This window comes from Ammodytes marinus (assembly GCF_949987685.1).
Source record: "Ammodytes marinus genome assembly, chromosome: 1".
NCBI classification, from domain to species: Eukaryota; Metazoa; Chordata; class Actinopteri; order Uranoscopiformes; family Ammodytidae; genus Ammodytes; species Ammodytes marinus.
The window spans coordinates 25,949,963-25,972,375 of record NC_137230.1 but is presented as its reverse complement, the minus strand read 5'-3'; the positions used below and the strand labels follow the sequence as shown (position 1 = coordinate 25,972,375).

The following is a 22,413-nucleotide window of genomic DNA, read 5'->3' as shown; positions in this document are numbered from 1 at the left end:
GCTGCTTTGAGGCTAAACTTGACCTCATTCACAGGAAGTTACATTAAAGGTGGAGGTTGTGGTCTGTATCTGAAGGGTGATTTGAGCCGACAGAAGACACACTGGGTCAGCAGATCTGAGGTCTGTAGTCTGGACACAGGAAACGGCTTCCCACACTCCTCACACTGGAAACAAACCGTTACTGTCAGTATTCAGACTGGACTTAAACTAACGTCATCATCATGAGACAAACAACATTTAATATCAGATAAAGTTAAACTTATGTTGAACTCTGTCACTTGCAGTAAATGTACGAATACACACATCCAATCGCTGAGTGATAGTTTTTCACCTTGAGGATGTGAGTTCCTGTTCCTTCAGTCTGCATCTTCTGCATGACTTCAGGGATTTCCTCCATGTTCTCTATGTTCCACAAACGAACAGTTCTGTCCTACAGAGACAAAGGAGACCCTTAACTCTAATGTCGCAACTACTCGCCAGATCATGAACGCACCACAGCGTTAGACTTATCATATACATATCTGTGATTTCCACTGTGTTACTGCAACATGCATCAATAACATATCAACATTTACTTCACTGATACTGTAGAGTTATTTCGCAATAATCCAAAAGCATTAAGAGGTATTTGGGAAAACCAGTCTTCCTACTCTAACGGTTTGTATCAGGTAAATATCAACCATTTTTCTTGGTTTTACTTGTTTAAAGTTCTATACGTGTGTAGAAATTCATTTGAGCAATTCTCGTCTGCTGAGTTCAGCGTGACAGTGATCATATAAATACAGAGGACTGGTACCTTGGAGGCAGAGGCCAATAACTTCCTGTCAGCAGCGATTGACACATGTGTCACCCAATCACTGTGGCCCTGTGATAAAAACAACAAAACATGATGCCTCTCATTTCAGAAGATTACTACAGTATATTACAGTGGAGTGTGTGGTGACAGTTTGATCACCTTCAGGATGAGAGTCTGGCAGAGGGAGGACATATCCCAGAGTGCAACAGTTCGGTCATAGGAGCCAGACACCAGCAGGTTTGCTGTGTTAACATGACCAACAATGTTTTATTAGACAAACAACATGCGCCAGGACTAAAAATCTTTGAGGGATTTATTTCTGGAGTTAACATTGGACACCATTGTTAACATACTCAAAGCTTGGCTAGATGGTCAATTATATTTCATGCATGTTTTAGTGAGAGAAACTGCTGATAGTAAAGCTGGTAGATAGTAGGCCTCACCGTCAGCAGAGAAGTTGCAGGAGCTCACACTGCCCTCGTGGCCTCTCTGCAGTGTGGTCCCGCCCTGCGATCGAAACTTTCCCCCCTGCAGGTCCCACAGCTTCAAACTTTTATCCCACGATGCCGTACACAGGGAGTGGCCGTTGTTGGTGAGGCAGCAGTCAGAGACGACGTTGCTGTGGTTACTGATGGAGAGACAGGAAACACAGATAGAAAGAAGAAGAAACAATTTAAAACATTAATTTCCAATGTTCTTTAAATTACAACGAGCAGATCATCCTTATCAATCAGCTGGATAACCAACCACTGCCACCACGGTTTCACCATGAGAAACACGTGACAATTAGTATATGTGTTAATTTAATTGTTTGCAGGTTTTTGATAATACCATATTAAGTCAAATGTAGTTACGAATAACTAAGTGTGTCTGCTGTTCGTCACCTGCTAATGGACATGGTGGTTTTCTGAGCCAGCAGGTCCCAAAGTTTGATTTTCCGGTCTGCAGACACCGTGGCCACCCGTCTGCTCTGAGGGTCAAACCGACAGCGTGTGATGGTGGCCCGGTGTTGTTCTGGAAGAGGAAACAAACGTGTAATAAACGCATTGTTAAAAAAACAGACAGTTTGTGACTTTGCGGACGTACCGCTCACACGGTGCAGCGTGTGTCCGCTGGCGGCGTCGATGATGTAAATGGCGTTCTGCGGATCTGCAGCACAAACCAGAAGCCGGCCGTCAGACGAGCAGCTGCAGGAGGTCAGCAGGCCGGCCTCCCTCCACCTCCACTGTGACGAGGATTAGACCATATCGGTGTTTGATCTCCATACAAACTGGACCATCAAGTACTTGTTATTCTTTAAGTTAATCATTCACTCCATAACATGTCTGTTAGTTGGACAGTCTAACGTGAAAAACAGAGAAAAGTTGAACCAATTAGTCCATTCATAATGGGGGAAGATTCACTGCATGTTAATGGTATACAAATGTTCAAAAAGCTTATACCTGTACAGGTCCTTCTCATATAATTAGCATATTGTGATAAAGTTGATTATTTTCCATAATGTAATGATAATAATTGAACTTTCATATATTTTAGATTCATTGCACACCAACTGAAATATTTCAGGTCTTTTGTTGTTTTAATACTGATGATTTTGGCATACAGCTCATGAAAACCCCAAATTCCTATCTCAAAAAATTAGCATATCATGAAAAGGAACTCTAAACGAGCTCTTAACCTAATCATCTGAATCAACTAATTAACTCTAAACACCTGCAAAAGATTCCTGAGGCTTTTAAAAACTCCCAGCCTGGTTCATTACTCAAAACCGCAAGCATGGGTAAGACTGCCGACCTGACTGCTGTCCAGAAGGCCATCATTGACACCCTCAAGCAAGAGGGTAAGACACAGAAAGAAATTTCTGAGCGAATAGGCTGTTCCCAGAATGCTGTATCAAGGCACCTCAGTGGGAAGTCTGTGGGAAGGAAAAAGTGTGGCAGAAAACACTGCACAACCAGAAGAGGTGACCGGACCCTGAGGAGGATTGTGGAGAAGGGCCGATTCCAGACCTTGGGGGACCTGCGGAAGCAGTGGAGAGTCTGGAGTAGAAACATCCAGAGCCACCGTGCACAGGCGTGTGCAGGAAATGGGCTACAGGTGCCGCATTCCCCAGGTCAAGCCACTTTTGAACCAGAAACAGCGGCAGAAGCGCCTGACCTGGGCTACAGAGAAGCAGCACTGGACTGTTGCTCAGTGGTCCAAAGTACTTTTTTCGGATGAAAGCAAATTTTGCATGTCATTCGGAAATCAAGGTGCCAGTGTCTGGAGGAAGACTGGGGAGAAGGAAATGCCAAAATGCCTGAAGTCCAGTGTCAAGTACCCACAGTCAGTGATGGTCTGGGGTGCCATGTCAGCTGCTGGTGTTGGTCCACTGTGTTTTATCAAAGGCAGGGTCAATGCAGCTAGCTATCAGGAGATTTTGGAGCACTTCATGCTTCCATCTGCTGAAAAGCTTTACGGAGATGAAGATTTCCTTTTTCAACAAGACCTGGCACCTACTCACAGTGCCAAAACCACTGGTAAATGGTTTACTGACCATGGTATTACTGTGCTCAATTGGCCTGCCAAGTCTCCTGACCTGAACCCCATAGAGAATCTGTGGGATATTGTGAAGAGGAAGTTGAGAGACACCAGACCCAACACTGTGGATGAGCTTAAGGCCGCTATCGAAGCATCCTGGGCCTCCATAACACCTCAGCAGTGCCACAGGCTGATTGCCTCCATGCCACGCCGCATTGAAGCAGTCATTTCTGCGAAAGGATTCTTGACCAAGTATTGAGTGCATAACTGAACATAATTATTTGAAGGTTGACTTTTTTGTATTAAAAACATTTTTCTTTTATTGGTCGGATGAAATATGCTAATTTTTTTAGATAGGGATTTTTTGTTTTTCTTTAATTTTTTGCCAAAATCATCAATATTAAAACAATAAAAGGCTTGAACTACTTCAGTTGTGTGTAATGAATCTAAAATATATGAAAGTCTAATGTTTATCAGTACATTACAGAAAATATTGAACTTTATCACAATATGCTAATTATATGAGAAGGACCTGTATGTGTCATTAAAGCATCTGCCTCCTCAAACACAACACCTTTTCAAATGTCAACACTGCATACAGATATAAATAATAATAGTCTCAAAAGGACAACTACTACAACTACTTCAGACAGGGAAAAGAAAAGGAGTTACCAGAGTCTGTCCTGTCTCAAGGTCCCAGGCCACCATCTTCTTATCCCAGGACACTGTAGCCATCCTTAAAGACACATTGATTGTCCAGTCAACACTGACTTTACTCTCCCCAACACCGCAAAATCTCTTTCTCTTAATGCGGTCAGTCAAACCTCTTCATTTATTATACTGTTAAATTACTCCTTGTGTCAATCAAACACCATTAACTCTACACTCTAACAGACAGTAATGTAGGGACATCTGATTCTGGATTACTATAGTATCATGTAGTCACTGTTTTTGGCACACATTATTGGCAACTCTTAAATACCCATAAAGCTAAATATCACACAGAGAGTATAAATAGAATAGTAAAAAGTAATGATGCAGGAAGCTGTGTTGGAAGCTGTAAGTTAAATGTGCATCCGGCAGCTGTCTTTGGTCCATCCTGTGTTGGTGTTTTCTCATACACAACTGTTGTTTGCTTTTTTACTAATCATCTAAAATTATCGATTAATCATTAATCTAATAAAGGCAACAACATTGTCAGTTGAGACTCACCTGTTGCTATTTGGGATCACAGTGCACTCACTGATGGTTTTACTATGAACTCCATCAAACACCCTCAGAGGTCTGCAGTTCTCCACATCCTGCACAGGTCAAAGGGCAAAGCTTGAGCTCTAGAGCTAGCATCACAGCTAACCATCTACTAACACTCCAAACAGGGCGGCTTGTCTAGACATCTGACTAATGTGCAGCAGAACAGAAGTTTGTCATATCTGTTAGTTTTAACTTTTTCTGTCAGTGGTGGTGAGGCGGGCGACATCATGACCAAAAGTGACATAAAAAAAGCATCTATTACAGTCATATGTTTCAAAAATATAATGTAGCTCATAATTCATTTTTATACAATTTTGAAAATAATGTATTTGAATCTCATTGTTGTATTGGTTGAAGTAATCATTTTTGTCTTCTTATTTGTTGAGGTCTCAGTAAAAGCAGGTGAACTTCACTCAATGGTTGTACAGGAGGTCCCTGTGCTGTCGATCAATGACAAACTAAAACATTTGAAGTAATATTTTTTATGTTGAATCCTTGGTGAAGGGCTTGAATGGAAATTGTTCGTAAATCTTTTTTGGAACAAAGATATGTGTAAAATATATTATCACGAAAATACTTCTTTCAAATAGTTTTCAAATTCAGGCCTCTAAGCAACGCTTAATAGATTCATAAAGTCTTAAATGTCCAAAACGAACTCTTCATGTCTTTGCTGTATTTATGTCTAAGAAAAGCCTACAATCCTCACATTTGAAAAAAGAAAATACTTATAAAATAACTAATGCGAGTTCAGTTATCCAAAAAGTAGCCGGTCAATTTTCTGTAGATCAACTACGTCATGTTCTCTAAAACAGCGTTTTTTCATTTAACAGTAAACAGGAGCATTGGTTTACCCAGAGAATGGCAGTTCTGTCTGACGAGCAGCTGAGGACTCGGCTGTCGCTGAAGCAGAGTTGAGCAGCAGTGACCGCATCACTGTGACCTCGTAACACCTTCACTGGAATCTGCAGGTACGTGAAAGCAATATTAATATGAGAAACACTATAATCAAACATAGAGAGTTATGTCCAAAGTAGCCCATGTAGTGTTGCCTTCTGGTGCTGATTTTGAGTCACTGCTGGTAAACTGTTTTAAAAAAAACACACATGAATTTTCCATAAAAATATTACTTTAAAACCATAGTATAAACACAACACGTACAAAATGCTATGTTTAAACAGGTGTGTCCGACTCTTATTTAGTATTAATAAAAATAATAATAATTGCTTGGATTTATATAGCGCCTTTCATGATACTCAAAGCGCTTTACAGGGTTCCAGACAATTCGTTCACACACAGTCATACCGGTGGTGGTAAACTACCATAGTAGCCACAGCTGTCCTGGGGCAGACTGACAGAAGCGAGGCTGCCATTCAGCGCCATCGGCCCCTCCGACCACCACCTCAAACATACAGCAGTCATACACATTCACACGAGGCAAGGTGGGTGAAGTGTCTTGCCCAGGGACACAACGACCATGACACAAGTGGCCGGGCTGGGATCGAACCGCCAACCCTAGGATCATTGGCCAACCAGCTTAACCACCTGAGCCACAGTCGCCCCTATTATTTCCTTGTATTGTTATTAAGACACTAGGTCACATTACATGGAAGCTATTGCAGAAAGATATGTTACCGGTACTTTTAGGGGCATTTAATATGCTTTATTGACAGTGGAGAGACAGAGATGAAAAGGGACGGAAAGGGGGATCCGGAATGAAACGAGGAATGGGGGGGGGGGGGGCTCTCTAATAACTACACCACTTCGCTGGAGAATTTGGCAATTAAAGAATTGTAGCATATTCTGAGCTGAGCCAGTACAAATGTAAGTAACATGTTGTTCTTTACATGAGTATTATCATTCCATGACACACCACTACATTCAACTAATGGTTAAACATATTGACTTGAATAATTTTTGAAGCGAGAATACTTTTTCCACCTCTCAAATAAATGTGAAATTTGTACTTTTGACGACTAGCATTTGTGACGTACTGTCATGGAGTCACCGTGCTTCTTACCTGGCCCTCGTAGTTCCACTCTCCTGCATCTCCATTCCCCTCTTCTTTAGTCCTGTCTTGTTCCTCGTCTTCTTCTGCTGAAGGCTCCTCAACCGATAAAGGGTCAGTGTTTTTCGAGGCCATTCTTGAAACAGTCGGTGGAAAGTTTGTTTGTTTAGCTAACTTTAGCTCTCTGCCACGGCAGTTACCATAGCAACAGTATCTCTGACGACTGCGACTTGGTGCCTTCAGGAGCTGTGGGAGGTCAGACAATTTGACGAGCAATAAACTACTCCAATGAGGGAACGGGATATGTTCCGATAAATACCGTTTTAGTCCTTATTGTAAATCCTGCACACTTACCATTACTACACTGCTTAGTTTTTCCAAACCCACATCTTCCTTTCCTTGCTATGTCTTCTTCCACCTCTCCTGCTATTATTCTTCCCTAGTCTTTCCCAATGAAAACAGTCAAAACTACACAGCAGCAAACCAGTACAAAGCATCAAAAACAACCCAAGACATTAATGTTTAATGGCAAACATTTTATTATTTAAAACATCAGGTGATTTGTGATGTGTAAAGAAGACTGATATCCATTTGTCCTCACAGAGGACACACTTCCAGCTGTTTCACCAGGTGTGATATGGCTGGACACTTTTCAATCTGGAAGGAGATGATAGAGGGACATGAAGACATTATCACCATTAAACATACCTTCTTCATTACTTTGCATCACTATGACAAGTTAATTTTACTCTAATGTTTGTAAAGTCTCTAAACACTGACCTATTGAGCAGCTGTTCTGTGGACACCTCGGCAGCTTCCTCATCGCTGTCCTCAGAGCTGCTGTCTGATTCCTCCTTCTTGCTCTTCTTCTGCTGCTTCCCTTTGTGTTTGTGCTTCTTGTGTTTCTTCTTCTGTGGGAAAAATAAATGATCCTGGAGTCAGAGGAGAAGAATGAAAAGTCAGGAGGAAGGATTTATTCTGTCCTTTTATGTTCCTACCTTCTTCTCCTTCTTGTGTTTGTGCTGCTTCTTGCTCTTGTGTTTCTTGTCTTTGCTCTTCCTGGTGTGTTTCTCCTCCTCAGTGGGCGAGCAGATGGAGGTGGCGCCTCCTGTGACTGAAAAGGGAAAAAAAGGCAGAGCTTAGTCAACTTAAGGCCTCTATATAAGCTATGCTTTTAAAATCCTGGCTTTACCAACATCTGTTAACACCAAATTCACAAGTCATGTTCTTACATGTTTAAAGTATTAGTTAAAAAAAAACTTAAAGTAGCTACGAGGAACTTTTAAATAGCCTATTTCTTAAAGTCTCAGTTTTCCTCTGAAGATCATAAAGTACATGTTACAGCAAACAAGACCATCTGTGCAAAGAATGCTATTTTCATATAGTTGTTCTTAATGCCTTTGTCATGGGTACGCTCACCCAGGAACTACAGCTGGCCTAGTAAAAACACTACCACTTTTGTCCAAAGGGGGCGCTAGAATGAACACAAACTGAAAGTTCCTCGGAGCACCTTTTTAAAAAAATAACTTTATTCATTTTATCAACATGTCCAAACACACTGTTGTTCGTTTTGACTGAATCCAACATACATACATGTGTGATGTCCGTTTATAGATTTAAGTCTTGTTAATTCTACTTAACATAATCGTATTAATGTCTTGCCAAGTTACTTTTCTCTAGAAAAAGGTTGTAATGACAAGGTAAAACTTGAAAACTTATGAACTGGATGAGACAAAACAACTGCACTGTACACAGATGTTTGTGGACTCACTTAGAGCAGCTGAAGGAGGCGGCAGCTTTGGACCAAACGCTTCCTCTTCTCGGGTCGAGGTCTGAGATGGAACCACCACTTAAAGAAACATAGAAACAAACCGCATGAAAAGTCTGAAATGCAGACGTTTAAGGAAGCAACACGTCTCTGCTTCAACGGCTAATTGGCATATTAGTTACTGGTCACCTTTAATTTTAAGGACATTTTTTGTAATTCAGTTGGGCTAGTTTTTTTTAAACATAATGGAAACTATAAAAAATTTAAATTTTAAAAACAGACTTCCGTTGATTTTATCTTTACAGCTTACAGTACGGAATATTGTCTCAACCCAAGGTTAATCTTAAACCACTGGCCAATTTTTTTTTACAGGGTCCATGAAGTTGCTTACATTTTCCTCTGCTTCAGGCTGCTGATTTCTCATTTGTTTTAAACTTAAGGGCCAAAATACAATATGTGTTTGTCAGTTTGAACGGTGGTTTGAACTGCTGTTACCTGTCGGCTGGCTGGATGTGGTGGTGGTGGAGGAAGAGGTGAGGGAGGGGCCGATGTTGAAGAGGTTCAGTGGCTGTGGGTTGACTCGGACCTGGTCCTCCTTGGAGACCGTTGCCTCCTCTTCATCATTGCTCTCTCCCTCTGACGAAGAGGAGGATTTCTCATCAGAGGAGCCGGCGAATATGGCCTTGAACAGATCCATGGGAGGTCGGCTCTCCTCCTCCTCCTCTTCTGCGTCTTCTTCACCACCTTCCTTCTTCTTGTCTGAGCTGATCTGCTGATCCACTGTCTGTATGAAGAAAAACACTAGTTCATAGTTCCATTATCACGTACCTGGTATCCAGAGAAGAAACCCCTATTTAAATTCACATTAAGTATTGGTCATATGTTCTGAACACTCCACCTCTGTTTTGATGTCTGGAGTTTGATGTATGGTGCTGGTGGGGGCAGGTAAAGCACAGACTGAGGTTTGTTGTGTCTCCGTTTGGTTTCGTGCGGCGCTGAGCAGCTCACTCAGCGGGTCACTCTGCTTCTTATGTTCCTTGTGCTCCGACATGTCCCACCGAGACCTCTTTCCAGCCTCTGGAGGCTTTGGAAGATCTGAAGAGGTGATATTAGAGGAATAAGAGGGAAAAGTGGGCAGTGACTGAGTACACAGGAATATGTGACGGATAATAAATTAATATTTAAAATGTAAATAAAACTAAGATAATGTGATATAGAAGCTAAAAGGGAAAACATAGTCCTCAAACATGTTAATTTTCCTCCGAGTTTAGAGCTCTATTCGCTTTTTTTATCTGAACCGAAATCTCATTCCTTATTAATGTATTTTTGGTTGTGTAAAAAGCAATCAAATAGAATAATTATTGGTCGGACATACCAATGGAAATGTGAAGGATTTTAACTTAAAATTTATTAAACATCAACCTTTAGTTAACAAGTCAGTTACCTGGCGTCGCTCTGCTTTCCGTCACAGTCAGGAAGTTGAACACTGAAAACGTATCCCTCTTCACCTTCGGCAGGCCGATTGTACTGGACCTGTAGGACCCACAACAGACGTCTTAAAAATCTCGGCAGACAAATTCTGAGCCGGCTCAGACATTCAGATTTTAAACAGGACTTCCTGTCAGATTTATGATTAAGTACAGTTTTAAATCTCCTTGTAGTTTACTTAAAGGCCTACTTCACCGGTTTGAATATGAAGGTGTATTGAATTCTGAGATCCTATGTAGTATAAATGTGCGAAAAAAATTGAAATCTGTTCATCCTAGCCTGAGAAAAGGCAGAAAGAGTGTTTTTTAACCCTATATTTCTCTTTCTCGTGACATCACAGAAAGGGAAATATAGGGTTAAAAAAAAACTTACTTTGTAAATATTACTGTGATGTCTTTTACTGTGACATCACAGTGATATTTACAAAGTAAGTTTTTTTTTATATTCTTTCTGTATACAAATACAAAAACATGAAAAGTTGAAAAAATACCACACACTGATTAAACAGGTAGTTAGTCAACATTGTTTTTGGTTTATGACAATAAACCATTGTGTGTGCGTCTTTGTACCCTGGGTAGGGGTGGGGAACGTTGAACCTCTTGCAGAGCAGTTTGTCAGGATGCCACTCAAACGTTTCTCTGGTCAGTTTTCCAAACATCTTCATTTCTACGGCAGCCTGTTTGTCATCCACATCGCCCTGACAACCCAAAAAAACAGAGAGAAGCAAAGTTTGACAACTTGACTCAAAATGTACTCAATAAAGATCAGTTTACTAGTCTGCTGTTTCTGCTTGTGTCTGTTGTCATCAATATGACCATGATGCTGTTACAGCAGAGTTACAATTAGACTTTGTCACAAACTGGAGGTGTGGAATTTGAAAGACGGCCCTGATCAATGACACTCTCTAGATGCATTTTGGGAAATGTAGGATCTGGTGTTTTGGACAAACGTTAAAAAAAATTATAATAAAAAAAAAAGAGTCTGGAATGTGACCCACATTGGCTGCTTTTAATCTCTCACAAACACAACTGTTAGAAGAGAAACAGTAAAATGCAGGACTATCCCTTTAAATGTTTCATGTACAGAATGGAGAAGATAGTTTTTTTAATAGGTGGATGAAGCCCAGAGTGATTTCCTACCTCCTGGTCCCTGGTGACCTCCACCACACTGCTGTCGTCCTCCTGGGTTTTGGCGCTGGTGAAGCGGGAGGAGAGTGACGAGGAGCTGGGTCTGTACAGGATGGAGGCTCGCACAAACTCATCCCTCTCCCTGCTGCGCTCCCACTCTGTTGTCCCATGGTCTAGACTCTGCTCCAGGGCGTCTGAGACACACACACAGGAGAGAGGTTTAAATCACACTGCACTTCAGCGCAAACATCCACTGGATCAAGGTCTGATACGGATGCCAAACATGCAACGTTGAAGGCAGAAATCCATGTGTGACAATAATAGGAATGTCTTTTTTTTTTACTGTACTAACATATTTATCATGTTACCAATGCTGCCCCAACAGCTTCATATCAAAACTATTTGTTTATGTTGGCAAGTAGAGAAAGAGAAAAATGAGAAATAGAAGGAAACCAGTGATAGGCCAGTTTTCATGCTTCCAAATGTCTTCGTTTTCCTATTATAAGTTAGAATATAATAGAACTTCCTCTCAGCCAACATTCAGTCAACAATGTCAGTCAGTCAACCTGCGTTCAGACTCTCCTTGGTCTCCATCACTGTGTTTCAATGCAGCTCAATTCAATATATAGTTTTAATAATTTTTTTCAGTTTCTGTTGTAAGATGAGTGAACAACAAATGAAAAACATAGCTGCTAACCTGCAGTACTTGTGTAAAACATGTTTATTGGAAATGTGTGCTGATAAATAGAATGCCCCTGTCGTACATGATGGGGCTCCTACCTTTGTCTCCCTGTTTCATGCCGTTCAGGTACTGATCGTAGCGCGCCTGTTTGCTGGGGTTCTTCTCAAACGGTCTGAAGGTCTGTGAGGAGGTCTGGACGCCTTTCCACGCTGCCATAGCCTCCTGCTGGAGGCCTGAGGAGGCCGCACCGCCCGCAGCCACCGGCCCCGCCGAACGCAAGGCATCATGGGAGTCTGGGGTGGTGGTTTTGCTGGAGGGCACATTGGAGGAGTTGCGTCGGTTAAACAGTCGCTCTCTGTCTTCAGGCCTCAACAGCTCCATGACTGAACTGGGACCTTAGGGAGAAAAAAAATGTTTTCTGTGGATCCCTTTAATCAAAGAAAGCTATCATGTGACATATATAGATATCACCCATTACTCTTCATAGTACTTGTTACGATGTTTTTACTAAAATAAACTATTGAATGAATGGTTGTAACTAACAACAATATTCATTATCCATTCATCTGACATAGAATAAACTAACATTATTTTCCTACCTTGCAGGGCATCTTCTCCCAGCAGTGCCCTCCTCTGGCCGGAGTCCAGCTTGTGCCGTCCATCTTGTTGTGGCTCCTCTTTGACCATTTGGCCCTTGGAAACCCTCAGTGCCTCAGCCAGAGCAGGACTGATCCCAGACAGGCCTGAGAGATCAACCGATGGGTGGAAACGATGGATGGGACGAAAGTCACGGGGAAGATCAGGGGGAGGGAAGATCTACAGACAGGCACAGACAAAATCTGATTAGTTAAGGTTATTATTTACAACACAGATACAATGATTGATGGATCAGCAGACAATATAAAGCTGCTCACAGTTTTTTCCTTGAATGTTTTTTGGGCCAGAGTGAATCCCTCCAGGATTTTGCCAAGATAAGACGCATCTTTGCTCTTATCTGATAGGAAGAAGAAAAATTGGTAAATAAAAATAAGATTTATTTTTTTAGGATGAGACATCGTTAACTGTCAGCGAACAGCTCCAAAATGTGACAATTCAGAATCTGAAAAAATATAATGAATTAATCAGGTCTCTCCTGAGTAGCGTTACCTTTTTTCTTAGTGTACTGCTGTGGAGCCGTCCAGCCGTACAGGCCGTCTCCAGGCTCCTCTCCTCCCAGCACCTTGTCGTATTTGGACATGGAGTCTCTGTGGTAAATGTCTTCATCGTCATCCTCCATGGCCCCCACTCCGAACGCCTACAGGTAAAAAGGTCACCAATTTAGAGTTCCACCATTATGGTTTTCTTCAATTAAAAACAGGATCTTAGACACTAGTGATCCCACCTGTCCAGCCACACCTCCTCTCCGCGAGCCTCTCTGGGGGCCTCCAAACAGCCGACTCCTGCTCTCAGAATGAGGGTTGAACAGGTCGATGTGTTCAGTTGCTCCGCGGCCGAACAGGGCCCGACCCGGGTCCAGACCGCGATAGCCCAGACCCTGAACCCCGATCTTGGGGTTGAAGTCAACCGGGGTTACGTCCTTGGGGGCAAACGTCACGTTCTCTGGAGCAAACTCATCAGCGTCATCTTCGTCCTGAGAGAGAAAATAACAGGACTTTTACAAAAACACATACAGAAAGTTTGATTTTTGGGCTGTTGAGTCGGACATTACAAGCAAATTTAAACAGTCTGCATCTGGTTTTATTCCTGAAAACTGTCCTGGCAGACCACCAGAATGGGAGCAGCTGCCTCACCCACCTCTGAGTCCTCTGATCCTGCAGGGGGCAGCACACAGCCGAAACCTCTAGTCCCTCCATCTGTCAGGAGGAGAGAAAGAAGAGAATTGTGAATATTTGAATGATCAACCGATATGACAAAATCACAGGACTCACAGTACAAGTGAAACACAGGAATATATTAAGATATATCTAAAATCTTAATGTTCATAGAGGGGGAATGAAGCAGGAACACCAAAATACAGACTCTAGTTATGGCCTTGGCCATAACTAGATAACACCAACAAACACTAATGAGTTAATAATTAAAGCTGCAATTTAGGATCAAATAATCCCTCCGATTTATTCACAGCGACTGAGACAGACTCTGTGTTATTGTTCGTATTTTGGTGATAAAATGAGTAGGACATACACTTCAGGCTTTCTATTGACATTTTGATATTTTATTCCACCATGAAAACTCAAAAGAGCACACTACATTTTACAGCCAACTTCCCTCAGTCTACAGGAAGAGAGAAATGTAAGAGCAGCTGTGAAGTGGAGGTGATGTGTCTGGTACGTACCCGCCTGCTGTCGGCGAGCTTTCCTCTTCACACGAGGCCCGACACCCTGACCCTCCCTCCAGCCCATCTTCCTCAGCAGCTCCACCCCGATGGACGACCTGAGAGACCAAAACCAACGCACCTCAGAGGAGACTCATTCTGCACAATCAGATATTCCTTCACTGTGTTGGTCTGATCATCACAAACTTTAAAAAACAGAACATATTTTTCTGCAATTCCTGGATGTATTGCCCAGCACGCATTTCTACAAGCACATGACTGATGTGGGCTGAAAAAAGCAATCTGTGTTTGAATCCTGGAAATAAAAAAAAAATCCAAAATGCTTCTCTTCTCTAGATGTCCTGTCTTTTGTGTTAGAAAATTAAACTGCAGCAGGTCTGGTGACATCATCTCTCTGAATGGAGCTCATGTGTTCAGGGGGGCAGACCATGAATACATGGGCCCTGCATCATAAACAACAATAATAAAGTCCTGTTGTATGCAGCATTCACAGATCCCTTTAGGCCCAGGGAAAGCTGGTTGACGGTGATCAGTTACCTGGCAGGTTTAATTAGCTCCTCGAGCAGAGTGTCTCCAGCGATGAGAGACGCCTGGGCATTGACGGCTCTGGCCTTCTCTGTGATCCGGTCTCTGTGACTGGACGAGAACTCCTGACTGGTGGTAATCTGTCTGGGAGCGATGCCGTGCTCACCCAAGTCCTGACACACAACAACAACGATAACGACACTCAGTTTTACCAGCATCAGAATCAATACTCAAAATAAAATATCTTATGAATAACCGTTAGCACACATATGGTGTGAATATGAATGTTTTACAAATTGTTTCCCATTACTGGAACTAAACAAACAAGCATGGCAGCTGGATAGAGACACAAACCGAAGAACGGCATTTTATGTTTTACTATCTAGGGTTGTTTCCCTCCTCTTATGTAATGTGAATGCAAAACTCAGTGCTGGAGTCTCAAATGTAGATTTAAATAAATAAATAAATGAATGAATAAATAAATAAGTTGAAGGTGCTTAATCAAAGGGTCTCTTTTCTCAGGACAACAGTACCTCCTCGTCCATGAAATCCTCTGGTCGGACATGTTGTTTGTCTGCCTTCTGTTGCCTTGAGGACACAAAGGTTGACGGGGCCCAGCCTAAAGACACAACAAAATGACATAACAAGATAAAAAGTCGATAAAACAGACAATATAAGCCTGAAGAAGCTGAACTCTTTGGAATAAACAATGCATCATGGTTGCAAGACCATGTTATTCTCCCTCCCTCAGACCCTGAACAAAATACAACAACCCTTTTTCTCACAAACTGAACTGACACACAGGTGTGATGGTGATGCAGCAGCACTGACCTTCTTTAGTGCCGACTGTGTTGAAATACCCAGCTGAAAAGCCTCCAGTGAACGCTCCGTGGAACCTCTGATATCGTCCCTTCTCATCCTTGACTGTTTGCTCGTGGAGCGGGACGGGCTTCTTCAGTGGCTCGTCTACAACAAACACAAAGAGCAGGTTTTGTACACACAGTACATCATGTAGTAGAGTATATAGGTCCACATTAAAGCTCCCATATTATACACTTTTCGGTACTATTATACACCATATTATATGGTCTTAGTGGTCCCTAGTACGTTTTTCTTTAATTGGTTGCTGAAAAAAACTTTCAGATAATTTATTGTACTATGCTGATGTTCAGCTAATCTCACAATGGCCTATTTTTTAAAAAGAGCTGCAGCTCCCCTCGTAAATATACAATCTTTGAGCTGCCCCCACCCCCTGTCCAGAAGCGAAGCCAGGTACGCCTCGCCCTCTGTCTGTCAGGGCCGTGGACCAATAAGAAATAGGGGTGTGGGCTGCACAGTGGAAGCTTCTGGCTTTCCAGTTTGGGAGGTCAGAAAAGGGGAAAATTCTAACTAGAGTATATTGGGGGGGAGGGAGGAGGGGTTCAGAAAGGGGGAGAGTGAGAACAGGAGAGATTGTTATTTTTTTAAATATTTTGGCAGTCTCTAGGCACACCGTGGACCCATGGATATGTTAGAACACATTTAAAAAGTGCATTTAGCATAATATGTGACCTTTAAAATACTGCAGTAAATGTCCTGCATTGGATAATTGAATTAGTATAAATTTTAGTATAAACACTGACAGTATTTTAGGATGAAAATTCCCCTTTCACAGTGATGGAACCCATGATGAACAGTACAACTAGAGGATGCACTCTAACCTACAGCTGTAACATGTAGCAGAGGCGGAACGCAACGCAACATTATTGCAATTGTCATTCCTTTGCTGACAGGCAAAAGTGACGGTACAAAATGTATCTCACTTTTTACGAATAGCTGAAAACCACTCTCGAGACACATCAGAAACCAAACTGCATCGACTAGAGTATTGTAGCTATATCATGTATAATGTATTTGTCTGGCTCTGTCTTCACCCACACCCTCCCTATGATATAGAAACAAGATAGTTAAGATAAAATATAAAAAAAAAAGTTAAGACAACATATCAATCTTTGAATTATGGTTGCCTACTTTATTTTTTGTTACAGGATAACTTGTAAACCCAATTCAAAAGTGGAAATTGGCGATTAGAATAATACCACAAACGACAATCCATTGAGTAGGTACGTTTAGCCGGTATGCTCATCGATACAGAACAGACAGATATTTGACTGAAGTCTGGCTTATTAAACCAAAAGAGATAGCTGAAAGCTTGTTAGCTAGCTGCTGATTAGCTTAGCATCCTAGATCGCCAGCTTGAAACGTCGCAACTCACACTCTTGCCATATGAAACAGCCGGATAGTGTGTAGGTGCAACCGGACGGATTAGATACGATTAAGAAAATAAGGTAAATAACTTTACCATCTTCCAGAGGCTCCAAAGGGGTCCCGTAAGTCACAAAATCCTCCTCGCCGTCACTGTCCGACGCCATGTTTGTACTATAACTACGGTAGCCGCATTGGAACTAAACATAGTGACATATTACTTAATTTACATATGACATAAATGTGTTGAGTCATTGTTGGTACATCTTTATAAAAACCTAAGTTAAATGCATATAAATAAAAGCTGTTATAGCCTATTCAAATCCTCCCATTTAGCTGAGAATATAGTTTTATTGTTTACTTCCAATCTACTGTTCCACATCTGTCCACTGGGTGGCGGTAATGCAGCTATAAGCTTTCCATGTTAACCGCCAGTAAATCAAAACAAGAAGAAGAAGAAGAATTCAGTATTTGGTTTACAACGTCTCAAATGGGTGATTTCAGAAAATTTAAGAGGAATTTAGACGTTAAAATTGACATGTGTTGTCCATTTCTACCGCTTTCCACCACATTTGGGTACATCTTTATTACTTATTGATACTGAAGTGGCTGCCTTTAGATTTGAGTCAATATGGCACGTTTTGCGAACTGTTTTGGTTAGCCTAAGGTCAGCCTGCTAGCTGCACTAAAGTTTCGGGTGCCTCAGAGTGATCAGATTTAATGTCTGTGAAACGGGCTCTGGTGGATTGTGTTGTGTTGTCGCTGCAAGATGCCTGTTTGTTTTATCCGTGCTGTAAACGCTGCTTCTCGAGGATTGATGTTGAACAGCAGGACACGACGAGGTAAGGAAAGACTTGTTCAAATGTATGTTCTGGGGGGTCAAACAGTGGAAACAAACACAGTCTTTATTGTGTCTCACTGACAACTTCATATACCTAAGCTATATAAAGTCTGACTGTGTCTGAATTGGCTTTAAACCGAAATGTAATGTATTCCTCATTTTATGTACGTTGCCTGAAGAAAAGGCATAAGCGTTACATACAGTGTAAACTAACTCAATTGAACACACCTTCATCTTTCTTCTCCGTTTACTCACCACAGATGCAGATGCTCCAAATGTGGTTACATCTGTCCGAGGGAACAGGTTGATCACAGATATCGTCTTTCACTGAGGGTGGCCCGGGACGGATGTATATTTGGAGTTACAGTATTTGGAGCCTGCTTGAACCAGTTCTTTGGCATTGCTGCATGTGGTTTACAGAGGTAAGGTTTTAATATTGAAGGTTATCTTTCATGCAATTCCAAAGTTTTACTATGTCAAATCCCATCAGTCTTACATCCTTTTTTCCTTGAATTCGACACTGTAGTGTAATCAACCCTACAGGGAATGAAAAGCAGAACAAGCCACCTAGATCTTGACACATTTGAATTCTTGTGTCATGATATTATCAGTTTAGTAAGTAGGCGATGGCCTGAAGAACAGCTACACATATTATATTTGAATAACTACAATCTGCTGTTTGAAACAGCATCTCAGCTCTTTGTTTTATTTCCGAAAAGTGTATTTTAAGTTATGATGATTTTTTTTTGTTTCCGGCAAAGAGGTCACACTCTGCTTTAAAACCCTTGTAGTGAACAGTGGTGTGTTCAGAGGTCCTCTCTTTTTGACAGTTAATTGAAAAGCTGTGTGAATCTCTGTTGTGTCTGCTACCCTGTAGGCTGGTGGAGAACTATGATGGACCAGTTGTCGCAGCAACCAGATCCACATTGTTAGCGAAGGCTGTCACTGACTGCTTCATTGGCAGACATTTCATCTTTGGTTTCAAGGTACAATTGCGATTGGCTTACCAGATCTCTTAATTGGTTGTGCGAGGCGTGTAAAAATACATAATAATACACTGATTTGTATATCTTGCTCAACCATCGCTTGTCTTGTCTGTGTCCTTCAGATAACTGAAACAGAAAGTACACCTTGGTTAAGAGGGCCTCTTGTGAATGGCTCCAGCTGCAAAGACACAGTCCAGTTAATCGCCAGCCAGATGTTTCTCCCCAACGCTTCGGGCCTGAGAGGCTGTACAGTGGTCAGTTATTATAGGATTCTTCTTCAGAAAGCTGCAGAATATGAGCTGGAATCCACTGATCCCAGCAACACTGCCAGACACCCAGCAGCATCATCCCTGTTGCTGATTCCCCTTCCTTCTCCAGCCAGCAGCTGGAGTAGTGCCACACAGCCAGGTCTTTCCCAGTCACTGCAAAGGTAATGACATTAAGAAGCTTCTGTTGCGCTTTCTATTAGATCATTATCAGTGCTTTAGATAGAGGGCAGACTCTTTAGGGCCCAGAAACAAATTACACCTGAATAGTAGTTGAGAGAGAAAGTAAAGACAACGCAAAGTCTGCAATATCTGTACATTTTGTAACGTATTAATGTGCCCTCAAGTTGGTTTTTGGAGAAGAAGAAAACCGCAATCAAAAGTAATAAAAACTAAAATTGCAAAGAATAAACTTGAATTAATGTCTTTATTTTCTTGCATTTCTGGCAACAAGGACCAACATTTAATACATTTTTAGCTGTTTCATTTAACCATTGACTTGGAAAGGTGACATTTTATTTTATTTTAAATATCCAGTGTGGTCAGTGTTTGTGACAATTCCTCACAGTTGTTTATCTTTTTATTTTAGATCACAGTTTCAAGATTGCACTCTTAATCCCACCCCTCCATGGCAACAATCACTAGGACTGGTTACTTCCTCGGCAGAGCAGGAGGAAGGCTGCAGTACCCAGGGCAGTGGAGATGAGAACAGCAGACAGACGGCCAACAAAGATACATCACATCATGCACTGAGAGGCTGCCTGCAGAACCTAAAAGCAACAGAGGGGAGGGCACTGTCACCTCTTCCCTCTTTAGACTTTAGCACTTACAGTTGTCTCTCTTTTGCCAAATACCCACACTCATCTGTTGAGAAAGCTGTTGGAAACACTTTGTTCACCTCACCCTCACCTGGCCACAACAGCACCACGTCTAGAAGGCTTTCTCCCAGACAACTCACCGAAACATTTTCGTCAAGCTCTTTGGTGTGGGAGGATTTGCCTTTCTCTGAAAGTCTTACTGAGTTTGTATGTGTGGAAAACAAAGACTCTGACATTGTTAGTGGGTCAGAGCATCGTCTAAATGTGCAAAATCATAAAGAGATGGCAATAAACAACATGGAAGTGAAATCGTCAACTAAATCACCTTCAGTTTGTCAAAGTAACACAGAGACAGCAGACAGCCACTCTTGGATATCAGTGGCTATCACTAATACACCTGCACCGCATGTAGGTGACAGACATGATATTTCTGACCTGGTACGTAAGAACCCTGTCAGCTGTGTAAACAACAGTCAAGCCAAAAAGATGTGTTCCCATGAGTGTCATCAGGAGGACAAGGAAGCTACTTCTCTGTGCTTTGAAAAGGTAGAAGAAGAGCAGCTTGAAGGGGATACCTACAACTGTTCCGCAGACCTATTCAGCAGCTCACTTGTGATCGATAAAAGCACAAACACACTCAACGTGCATGCAGAATCTGCGTCGACGACCACAGAAGGTTGCCCACTTTTTTTCAAGCCAGACAAACATTACCTAAGGAGAGAAAAGGCTAGTGTCCCACATTCAACACCAGTCAAACAGACACTGGAGAGTAATACATGCATCAATAGAGACAGCTTAATCCCACCGGGCACACAAGATCTTCTTGACTTCATCCCTCCCTCTCAGTCCACCCCCATTGTAACACGATCAGCTGCCTCCTCATACAGAACTCCTACCAAAAGTACTTCTTCTCTTTGTAAATTAAACTATGTCAGTTCTAACCGGCTGACTCGTTGTGGCAAAGAGTCTACAAAAGAAAACTTGACGTGGGGTACACCATCCAGCAAACACAGCCACAGATTTACCCCAAAAAAGAGGTTCTGGAACTCATCAGACAAGAGTGAAAACCAGCTGCTGGGTCAGCACTACCCGAGAGGGGCTCTTAACAAAAATGGAACATTCTTTCACAAATGTGACTCAAGTGACTGTGATTGCGAGGACAGGGAAGTCATTTTGGTTCCTCCTACTCCTGCTGCTAAAACATGGCAGAGTGTGAAGCTCAGGAGAAGGTGGCAGCCTGATAACAGCAGGGAAGGGCTGCAGGGAGATGGAGTTCAATGTAAAAGAAGTCTGTTGGATCAAAGTGCCACCACGCCACAGAGACGTCTGACACAAACAGGAAAGTGTGACAGTGATGCTGTAGATGAAGGGCCTCTGGATGGATCTCATTGTAACTGCCTCGAGGATGAGAACGAGGATTGGTCCAGAGATCTGTTCTCTGACTCGGTCTGAATGAAATGCTTTTGTTTGGTTATAATTATACACCTACTTTTCTTTTTTTTAAGGAGGGAATACCACTGAATGTCAAGAATCTAAGAATAGAAAAGAGCACATATATTAAACACGAAAGATAGGTCAAAGTCTGTTGAAAGGCAATATAAGAAAGGCCTTACTTTCCCTCTCCTCTGCTATTTGCACAATAATCGAATATAGAATTAGTCGTTTGAGCTGCCTCAGGTACATCCAGTGCTAAAAAAAAAGAAATGTGTAAAATCCAGCATGATTTGTTCCAATTTAGCATCTGCTAAATTGGAACAAATCCCTGCAGCCGGCTTTCTACCTCTTGGGGAAAGCCTTCCCATAAGAGTAAATGCTCTTATGCCTTATATATGTCTATGTGGTTGGACTGAGATATTCAAACAGAACATTTAGGTTTTTATATTTAAATGGCCCCTTACTTTAAGAGATTTTTAAGAAAAAACTCCTGCACATGATTCACCTTCAAATATCTTTTGGCTTTTTATATTAAGCTGACACTTTTAATCCAAAGTGATTTCCAACATGACTTGGGCAGATGGTATCAAGGGTCTTGCCTAAGGACCCACACTGGTCTTGCCACACCTTGACAGGGAATCAAACCCCAGCCTTCTGTACCAAAATCAGTCGTATTACCAACTGAGCTGTCCAGCTGTTTTACATAGAAACATCCCACTAACTACAACCTTCTGATCACATGAACTTTTGAAAATGCAGGTGTGTCAGTTTTACCGTGTCTGAGATATTTGGATGTGCCCGCCCATTACATATTTGCAACTGTGTTTCGAAAGACTTTCTGTTGTGTCTGTACAACTTCCTGAATACTATTAAAGTGAAGTGAAGAAAAAGATAATATCTCTGTATAAAAGAATATTTGAATTAAAATATTACAATTCTTATCAATTCCTTTTTGTATTTCTCCTGCATTTTAGCCTTTAAGCAGAGATAATAAAGTCAAAAATTACTGGTGGGGAAAAAGGAGTGTGATATGGAACAAATCCCACCTTCTGGTATTGAACTAAGGACATTGTAGCTTCATTGTATGCATCAAGACGTGCTGTCACTCTTAAATACTCTCAAGTCTAATTTGAATCACTCTGCTCCTTGGTATTTGTGTTGGCAGCAGTGTCCCGCTGCTACTATGTGTGTGTTCTACAGGGGTGTTAATATAGGGATGAGTTTGTACAGAGCCTTGCCAAAGAGCTAGGAATAGCAGCCACCAAATATCTTGATTACAATGTTCTGGATGTGTGAGTAAGAGAGAGAGAGAGCAAGAGGCTCGTGA

At 41.8% G+C, this 22,413-nt stretch overlaps 3 protein-coding genes across 3 annotated transcripts; 1 reads left to right on the top strand and 2 right to left on the bottom strand.

Annotated features, from left to right (window-relative positions):
- Positions 1-38: 38 nt before the first annotated feature.
- On the bottom strand, positions 39-6,707 carry LOC307251336 (serine-threonine kinase receptor-associated protein-like; the record flags this gene model as incomplete). Its single annotated transcript, XM_080028677.1, is given in 13 exon segments — positions 39-164; positions 332-430; positions 797-865; positions 956-1,038; positions 1,240-1,324; positions 1,326-1,349; positions 1,353-1,401; positions 1,681-1,810; positions 1,883-2,021; positions 3,989-4,052; positions 4,529-4,617; positions 5,419-5,529; positions 6,585-6,707. Coding segments are annotated over 13 exon segments (1,191 nt in total).
- A 386-nt stretch (positions 6,708-7,093) lies between these two features.
- Positions 7,094-16,920, bottom strand: gpatch1 (G patch domain containing 1). The gene is made up of 20 exons (XM_080053555.1): positions 16,839-16,920; positions 15,329-15,463; positions 15,031-15,116; positions 14,510-14,670; positions 13,973-14,070; positions 13,432-13,490; positions 13,019-13,267; positions 12,784-12,931; positions 12,552-12,631; positions 12,237-12,453; positions 11,736-12,032; positions 10,968-11,149; positions 10,398-10,525; positions 9,785-9,873; positions 9,239-9,435; positions 8,836-9,124; positions 8,344-8,421; positions 7,571-7,686; positions 7,353-7,483; positions 7,094-7,229 (listed from the first exon to the last, which is right to left on the bottom strand). The coding sequence occupies exons 1-20, from the start codon at positions 16,906-16,908 to the stop codon at positions 7,196-7,198; spliced, it is 2,844 nt and encodes a 947-aa protein (XP_079909681.1). The 5' UTR covers positions 16,909-16,920; the 3' UTR covers positions 7,094-7,195.
- A 409-nt stretch (positions 16,921-17,329) lies between these two features.
- Positions 17,330-21,942, top strand: ddias (DNA damage-induced apoptosis suppressor). Its single transcript, XM_080033389.1, has 5 exons — positions 17,330-17,583; positions 17,843-18,004; positions 18,460-18,568; positions 18,691-18,998; positions 19,424-21,942. The coding sequence occupies exons 1-5, from the start codon at positions 17,462-17,464 to the stop codon at positions 21,102-21,104; spliced, it is 2,382 nt and encodes a 793-aa protein (XP_079889515.1). The 5' UTR covers positions 17,330-17,461; the 3' UTR covers positions 21,105-21,942.
- The last annotated feature ends 471 nt before the right edge of the window (positions 21,943-22,413 follow it).

Bases quoted from the DNA above. Each gene is read 5' to 3' on its own strand.
- gpatch1 (XM_080053555.1), bottom strand. From the start codon at position 16,908: ATGGCGTCGGACAGTGACGGCGAGGAGGATTTTGTGACTTACGGGACC. The intron at 10,526-10,967 runs GTAGGAAATCAC...TTGGGTTGTCAG, and splicing joins AGGTCACCAGGGACCAGGAG to GGCGATGTGGATGACAAACA. The intron at 9,436-9,784 runs GTAACTGACTTG...TCACCTCTTCAG, and splicing joins GGAAAGCAGAGCGACGCCAG to ATCTTCCAAAGCCTCCAGAG.
- ddias (XM_080033389.1), top strand. From the start codon at position 17,462: ATGTCTGTGAAACGGGCTCTGGTGGATTGTGTTGTGTTGTCGCTGCAA. The intron at 17,584-17,842 runs GTAAGGAAAGAC...TACTCACCACAG, and splicing joins GAACAGCAGGACACGACGAG to ATGCAGATGCTCCAAATGTG. The intron at 18,569-18,690 runs GTACAATTGCGA...TGTGTCCTTCAG, and splicing joins ATTTCATCTTTGGTTTCAAG to ATAACTGAAACAGAAAGTAC.